This window comes from Solanum pennellii, chromosome 1 (assembly GCF_001406875.1).
Source record: "Solanum pennellii chromosome 1, SPENNV200".
Lineage (NCBI taxonomy): Eukaryota > Viridiplantae > Streptophyta > Magnoliopsida > Solanales > Solanaceae > Solanum > Solanum pennellii.
The window spans coordinates 58,699,802-58,708,424 of NC_028637.1; the positions used below are offsets into that span (position 1 = coordinate 58,699,802).

Below are 8,623 nucleotides of genomic sequence, written 5' to 3' on the forward strand. Positions count from 1 at the left end.
TGCCGGGATGAAACAAAAGGTCCTCCATATTAGAAGTATGTATGTGGATACAATGTGCATAATTTCTTAACACTAATCGGTTTGTTACTCCATTCAGAAAGAGAGAGAGAAATAGAGAGAGAAAGAGAGAGAGACATACTAGCTTAAAGGTAGTTGGTTTGTGGTTAAACTGGCATCACATCCTTACAACACAAGATCGAAAGGGAAACAGAAAATGGCCCCCAAAGACGGAAATGAATCGGACAATGATGAGGAGATCCAAAACCAGATGACTTTACAAGAAACAGGGACAACAGAAGAGATAAGGGTGTTAAGACAACAAATGGAAAAGATGTACGAGGCTTGGATGAATGGACAACCTCCACCGTCTTCAATCCGAGACTATTTTAATACAAATATGTCTCACCCTATCCAGGTGTCGACAAGCAATCCGATATATCCCCCTGGATTCGGCCCCTATGCTAACACATCCAATGTCGCTGGAACTTCTATGGTGCGCCCTTCGAATGCGCCTGTGATAAGTAATCCACTCTTTGTGTCAACTGCCCCGGCAAACAGCATCCTGCAGCCAACGATGGTGCCCAAATCAAACAGCGATCCTCCGCCCAAAGTTCGGCGTGATCTGAGTTACACTCTTGAAGAGGCCATTAAAATTCGAGGCTCTCATCACCACATTCATCAATATAGTTCCCCTGTCGAAATTGAGAAGATGGTCAAGAATGAGGAACATGAAGAAATGACTAAGAAAATGAAGAATTTGGAACAGAGTATAAGAGATATGCAAGGACTAGGAGGCCACAAAGGCATCTCGTTCAGTGACTTGTGTATGTTTCCTCACGTCCATTTCCCTGCTGGTTTTAAAACTCCAAAGTTTGAAAAATACGATGGTCACGGAGACCCCATAGCTCATCTAAAGAGATATTGCAGCCAATTGAGGGGTGCAGAGGGCAAAGAAGAGTTACTTATGGCCTATTTTGGGGAAAGCTTAGTAGGGATTGCATCTGAATACTTCATAGATCAGGATATCACCAACTGGCACACATGGGATGATTTGGCTCGATGTTTTGTACAGCAATTCCAATATAATATTGACATTGTTCCAGATCGCTCCTCGTTAGCCAACATGAGGAAAAAGACCACAGAAAAATTTCATGAATATGCTATCAGATGGAGGGAACAAGCTGCTAGGGTTAAACCACCGATGAAAGAGTCAGAGATGATTGACGTTTTTCTCCAGGCGAAAGAACCTGATTACTTTCGCTATCTGCTTTCTGCCGTTGGGAAGACATTCGCTGAAGTTATTAAGGTAGGGGAAATGGTGGAAAATGGCATCAAGTCTGGAAAGATTGTAAGTCAAGCTGCCTTAAAAGCCACAACACAAGTTCTTCAAAATGGTTCTGGAAATATTGGAGGGAAGAAGAGAAGGGAGGATGTGGCCGCTATTGTATCAGCGCCTAGGACTCATGTCCGAGGTAATTCCGCACAACAATATTTTCCTTCCCAAGCTCCACAATATTCTGTCCCATACCCTCCATATCATGTTTTTAATGCACAACCTATTGCACCCCCTTCTTATCCACAATGGCTTGCACCAACTCCACAAAATCATCCACCACCCCCACAAGTTCATCAAAATACTGCTAGAATTCCTTTCCGTCCTGGACTACAATACAAAAAGGGAAATGGCGTTAAAGATGAGTTCACTCCTATTGGGGAGTCATATGCTAGCTTGTTCCAAAAATTAAGGACGTTGAATGTTTTGAGTCCTATTGAGAGAAAGATGTCGAATTATCCCCCGAGAAATTTGCATTTTTCTCAACATTGCGCATATTGTTCTAATGCCCAGGGCACAACGTAGAGAGATATTGGTATTTGAAAAGGGCCATTCAGGATTTGATCGATTCTAATCGAATTATAGTTTAAAGTCCAAATGGACCCAACATCAATAAAAATCCATTGCCGAGGCATACTGAAACAAACATGCTAGAAATGATGAAGGGTCATGAAGAGTTTGCATCTCCGTATAAGCCAATCCTTAGGGTTGGAACTGGCATTGAGAAGTCAGCAAATGTTGTTGATTTAACAAAAAAGATGCCTTTAGGGGCAGAAAGTGTGTTGGAAAAGTTGAGTCCATCAAACACACCCATCTTAACTGTGACAGGAGCCCTTGAAGATGTTTGGGTAAGTCCGAGTAAGGCAAAGTCGTTTGTTCCAAAAGGGCCAGAGAAGCCTATCTTGATCGTACAAGGAGCCCATATTCCTCCTGTGATTATCAGGCCAGTATCCCAGCTCCCAATGACTAACCCCAAAGCTGTTCCCTGGAATTATGAACCTACTCTCGTGACATACAAGGGAAAAGAAGTTGATGAAGAAATAGATGAAGTGGGAGGAATAACCCGTTCAGGAAGATGTTATGTCCCGATGGAATTAAGGAAAACTAAAAATGACCAAATACAAATAAAAAGTCCGGTCACTGTAGGAGAGGCAGAGGAATTCCTAAGGAAGATGAAACTATCAGACGACTCCGTGGTGGAACAATTAAGAAAAACTCCAGCCCAAATATCTTTGTTGTCTTTGCTAATACATTCTGATGAACATCGTAAAGCTGTAATGAAAATTTTGAATGAAGCACATGTTCCTAGTAAAGTTACAGTGAGTCAGTTAGAGAAGATTGTTGGGAGAATATTTGAGGTAAACTGCATCACCTTTTCAGATGATGAACTACCCAAAGAAGGTACAGGACATAACCAAGGCCTACATATCACTGTAAAGTGTGAGCTTTCATATGTCACTCGAGTTCTAATTGATAGAGGATCTGGAGCAAATATTTGTCCTTTATCAACTCTACAGAAATTGAATGTTAGTGCTGAAAGGGTCCAACCCAACAATGTATGTGTTAGAGCTTTAGATGGGTCAAAAACAGATGTAATTGGTGAGATAGAGCTCGTACTAACCATAGGGCCTGTGGATTTCACTGTGAATTTTCAAGTGTTGGATATCAACGCGTCCTACAATCTATTGTTGGGGAGGCCGTGGGTGCATAAGGCTGGAGCAGTCCCCTCAACGTTGCATCAAATGATTAAGTTTGAATACGACCGACAAGAAGTGATTGTTCATGGTGAAGGGGATTTGTCAATCTATAAAGAATCTTCCTCCCCTTTTATCAAGGCGGATAATGAGAATGAGGCACTGGTTTATCAAGCTTTTGAGGTAGTGGTTATTGAGCATGTCCCCGNAGGGAGTGTCACTTCAAAACCAAATATTCCCATCGCGTCTGTAATGGTGGTGAATGAATTGCTGAAACATGGGTTTGATCCGGGTAAAGGCTNCTGAAACATGGGCTTGAGCCGGGTAAAGGCTTAGGAATCTGCTTGCAAGGGAGAGCTTATCCATTGAGTCTACAAAAGAGCATCGGTACTTTTGTATTAGGCTACCAACCTAGAATCGAGGGCCAGGTGAAGGCAAAGAAGAATAAGAGAGATACATGGTCACTTACCAAGCTTATACAACCAATCTACAAATCATTCATCAAAGCCCGCGCAACAGAATTTTATCAATAATCTTTTCCAGAGCCAGTGATGAAAGTAAGTGAATAAATGGTCAACTATTTTCAAGATTTATTTGTCGAGGTTTACATGGTGGAACTCGGAGAAGGCATGTCAAGCTAAACAATTGGGAGGCCACCCCTCTCCCCGTTAAAGACGAGTCTTGGTAGTCTGTCTTTTTTTTTCTTTTGTCATCCGATTCATTCAAGGATTGTAATTCGGACTTAATCTTGTCGTTTTATTTCAAACATTCTATTTCCCTTTTCAATAGGATGTAATTGCATCTTTATTTCAGTATAATATATTTGTTCGTTTTCTTTTATACAGTTCTTTCTATGCCGATTCTAGTGATATGACATGCATGCAGAATTTTTCGCCAGATCTTATTATCCAATCTAATCTTCGACCTAATATTGAAATAATAAGTAAAGAAATCGAATATGATGAAGACAGAGTATTTGAAGAAGTAAGGAGGGATTTCAATCATTATGAAAATACGTCAAATCCAAACATGTGTGAAACTGAGATGATAAATTTGGGGGATCAGGAAATTATTAAGAAGACTAAGATAAGTGTACATGTTCGACATCAAAAGGACGATATAATCCAGGCCCTGTTTGATTACAAAGATGTTTTTGCGTCATCTTATGATGACATGTCTGGATTAAGCACTGACATGGTTGTTCACAAGTTGCAAATTGAACCTATTTTCCCTCCGATAAAGCAGAAGTTGAGAAAACTCAAAACCGACATAAGTGTAATAATTAAAGAGGAGATCACAAAACAACTTGAGGCCAAAGTCATTCAAGTCGCTCAATATCCTTCTTGGTTAGCCAATATCGTACCCGTCCCTAAGAAAGACGACAAAGTTTGAATGTGCGTTGATTATCGTGATTTGAATAAGGCAAGTCCAAAAGATGATTTTCCTTTGCCTAACATCCATATTTTATTGGATAATTGTGCAAAACATGAGGTTGCATCTTTTGTGGATTGTTATACGGGCTACCATCAGATTATTATGGATGATGAAGATGCAGAAAAAACATCTTTTATCACTCCATGGGGTACACATTGTTATCGTGTTATGCCTTTTGGATTAAAAAATGCAGGGGAAACTTATATGAGAGCAATGACAACCATGTTTCACGATATGATGCATAGAGAAATTGAAGTTTATGTGGATGATGTTATCCTTAAATCTAAAAAACAGTCAAATCATGTGAAAGACTTAAGTAGATTCTTCGAAAGGCTCCGCAGGTATAATCTCAAGCTTAATCCTGCAAAATGTGTATTTGGAGTACCATCGGGGAAGCTTTTGGGGTTTATAGTCAGTCGAAGAGGGATCGAGTTGGATCCTTCAAAAATTAAAGCAATCCAAGAATTGCCACCTCCAAAGAACAAAACTGAGGTTATGAGCCTTCTAGGAAGGTTAAACTACATCAGCAGATTCATTGCTCAACTCACAACAACTTGTGAGCCTATCTTCAAGTTGTTGAAAAAGAATGCCACAGTCGAGTGGACCGAAGAATGTCGACAAGCTTTTGAAAAAATTAAGAGTTACCTATCAAATCCCCCTGTGTTGGTTCCCCCCGAGCCGGGAAGACCTTTGATATTGTATATGTCAATATTGGATAATTCTTTTGGGTGTGTACTGGGTCAGCATGATGACACTTGGAAGAAAGAGCGGGCCATTTATTACCTCAGCAAGAAGTTTACCGTTTACGAAGCAAAGTACACCCTTCTTGAAAGNACCGTTTACGAAGCAAAGTATACCCTTCTTGAAAGGACGTGTTGTGCCCTAACTTGGGTATCACAGAAGTTGAAACATTATCTTTCGTCTTACACTACTTATCTCATCTCTCGTATGGATCCGTTGAAATATATTTTTCAAAAGCCCGTGCCCACAGGCAGGCTTGCGAAATGGCAAATATTGCTCACAGAGTTTGACATTATCTATATAACGCGGACCGCAATGAAAGCTCAGGCATTGGCAGATCATTTGGCAGAGAACCCTATTGATGAAGAATATGAACCGCTTAAAACCTATTTTCCTGATGAAGAGATATCTTGTATCGATGAAGTTATTCACGATAACGATCAAGGTTGGAAGTTATTCTTTGATGGTGCCTCTAATAGGAAAGGAGTTGGAATAGGAGCTGTTCTTATGTCTGAATCAGGGTAATATTACCCTATATCAGCCCAACTTAGATTCTATTGTACTAATAATATGTCTGAGTATGAAGCGTACATTTTGGGTCTGAGATTAGCTGTTGATATGGGCATCCAAGAATTGTTAGTGTTAGGAGACTCAGACTTACTAGTTCATCAAATTAAAGGAGAATGGGAAACTCGAGACCCAAAGCTCATACCATATAAACATTGTTTACAAGGTCTTTGTCAACGATTCGTGTCGATAAAGTTTAGACACATTCCCAAAATGCACAATGAGATTGCAGATGCATTGGCCACTTTATCTTCGATGCTCCAATACCCTGATAACGCCCATATCGACCCTTTATATATACAAATTCGTGATCAACATGCCTATTGTAACATGATTGAGGAGGAATTTGATGGTAAGCCTTGGTTTCATGATATCAAAACATATCTTCAGTCTGGAGAATGTTCGTCAGATGTAACTAGTAATCAAAAAAGGACTATTCGACGACTAGCCAGGGGTTTTTTCTTAAGCGGAGGCATACTGTACAAGAAGACACCCGATTTAGGTCTTCTAAGGTGTGTAAATGCTCAAGAGGCTTCCACAATCATGATTGAAGTACACTCAGGAGTTTGTGGACCTCATATGAACAGATATGTTCTAGCCAAGAAGATACTTCGAGCAGGATATTATTTGCTCACCATGGAGCGGGATTCCATACGATTTGTTCGTAAATGTCATGAATGTCAAATACATGGTGATTTGATACATTCTCCCCCTTCTGAGTTGCATGGAATGTCTGCTCCATGGCCTTTTGTGGCATGGGGAATGGATGTGATTGGACCGATAGAACCAAAAGCATCGAACGGTCACACGTTCATCTTGGTGGCCATTGATTATTTTACAAAGTGGATGGAAGCAGTAACTTTTAAGTCAGTGACCAAGAAGGTCGCGGTGGATTTCATCCATTTCAACATCATCTGTCGATTTGGTATTCCAAAGGTGATTATAACTGATAACGCCGCAAATCTCAACAGCCACTTAATGCAAGAGGTATGCTACAAATTTAAGATTGAGCATCGAAATTCGACTCCGTATCGCCCAAAGGCAAACGGGGCTGTAGAAGCTGCTAACAAAAATATAAAAAAGATACTTCGTAAGATGGTGCAAAGTTCTCGACAATGGCATGAAAAGTTGCCTTTTGCTTTGTTGGGTTATCGCACTACAGTCCGTACGTCAGTGGGTGCTACCCCATATTCACTGGTATACGGGACTGAAGCAGTTATACCTGCAGAGATTGAGATCCCATCTTTACGAATCGTTGTGGAGGCTGAAATTGATGATGATGAATGGATCAAAACTCGGTTAGAGCAATTAAGTTTGATTGATGAGAAGCGTCTGACATCAGTATGTCATGGACAATTATATCAGAAAAGAATGGCACGGGCATACATCAAAAAGGTGCGTCCCAGACATTTTGAAAAGGGTCAATTAGTGTTGAGACGCATTTTGCCACATCATGCTGAAACCAAAGGCAAATTTTCTCCAAATTGGAGAGGACCATTCGTTGTTAAAAGGGTATTACCCAATGGTGCTCTTTACTTAGCAGATATAGAAGGCAAAGTGACAGAAACGGTCGTCAATGTTGATGCTGTGAAAAGATATTACATATGATTGAGTTTCAACATTAGAAACCCTTATGTTTGGGCTCGACATTTCAAGGGTTGATTCAATGGGATCTCTTGGTTATGCTGTTTCCTTGACTTTTCAAAAAAAAAACAAAAACAAAGACAAAAACAAATTGCTTGAACTACGTTTGACCTGATTCTTGTTTCGGCAAGATACGTAGGCAGCCCTAATGTTGGGTTAGGTTCAACCAAATACAAATCCAAAAATTCATATTGTAGTATACTGGGGCAAAAGTTGTTTGTGTATTCATTTGGTCTCTCATCTCAAAGCTCAAAATCAACCCCATCATCTAAAGGCAATAAAAAAAAAGTCTTTGCATCAACCCTTGATATGTCGAGAGTAAGTTGGTTAAGGGTAGGTAAAAATCCTGAATGGGCACCATAAGACAAATGTGAGTAAAAAGAAATAAAAATGAGAGAGTCTTGTTGGTGAAAACCCTAAGCGGGCACCGTAAGGCGAAAATGAGTTGAATATAAGAGAGTCTTATTGGTGAAAATTCTGACATGCACCATAAGGCGGACGTGAGCTGGAGCAATTAACATGATAGAGTTTTAGCGGCAAAGACCTTCGTGAATATCACAAAGTGTATAAGGGTTCCAAATTATTTATGGCTTCATTAAGTTTCGGGATTCCACATCATGATTGAATGATCAATAGTGGTTGATGAATAGATTGGATAGAAAAGTCAGGAAATCAATTCAAATTGCATGGCATGATCAGTAGACTCGGCTCCCACACTCAGATAAGTTTTTCTTTCTTCTTCTTACTAAAAAAAAGAGTCTTCATCGAATTTTTTCTTTTATTCTCGTATAGTTTGTAATTTTCTTATACTTTTTCGTCACTTTTTTTTGTATGTATTTGGGTCGAGTCTTTGTCAAAAAACTAGGAAGGAATTTCAAGACTCGCCACCAAGTCTCTAAATGGTACTAGGCGAAGCATCAGGCTAGTTAGTTATAATCTGTCTGCAAGTGTTGAATTCGAAAATTCTCTGATTCTATGAAGGCTAAACAATGAGTGTTATGATATAAAGACATTGGATTTAGGTCGCAAAATAAGCAAATGTGGATGAAAGTACAATCAATCAATAAGAAGTATTGACCGTTGGAAACAACCAAAGCGTCATAAGTGTTTGAGCCGCCCTTGTCGAAAGATGGAACCACAAACCAACCACCACCTTTTCAAACTCACGAATTTTCTTTGTTGAAGCAGGGACACAAGTTGTTTCAAGATT

At 39.8% G+C, this 8,623-nt stretch overlaps 1 protein-coding gene across 1 annotated transcript; it reads left to right on the forward strand.

Annotated features, from left to right (window-relative positions):
* The first annotated feature begins 214 nt into the window (after nucleotides 1-214).
* On the forward strand, nucleotides 215-1,858 carry LOC107021551. The gene has a single exon (XM_015222240.1). The coding sequence runs from the start codon at nucleotides 215-217 to the stop codon at nucleotides 1,856-1,858; it is 1,644 nt and encodes a 547-aa protein (XP_015077726.1).
* The last annotated feature ends 6,765 nt before the right edge of the window (nucleotides 1,859-8,623 follow it).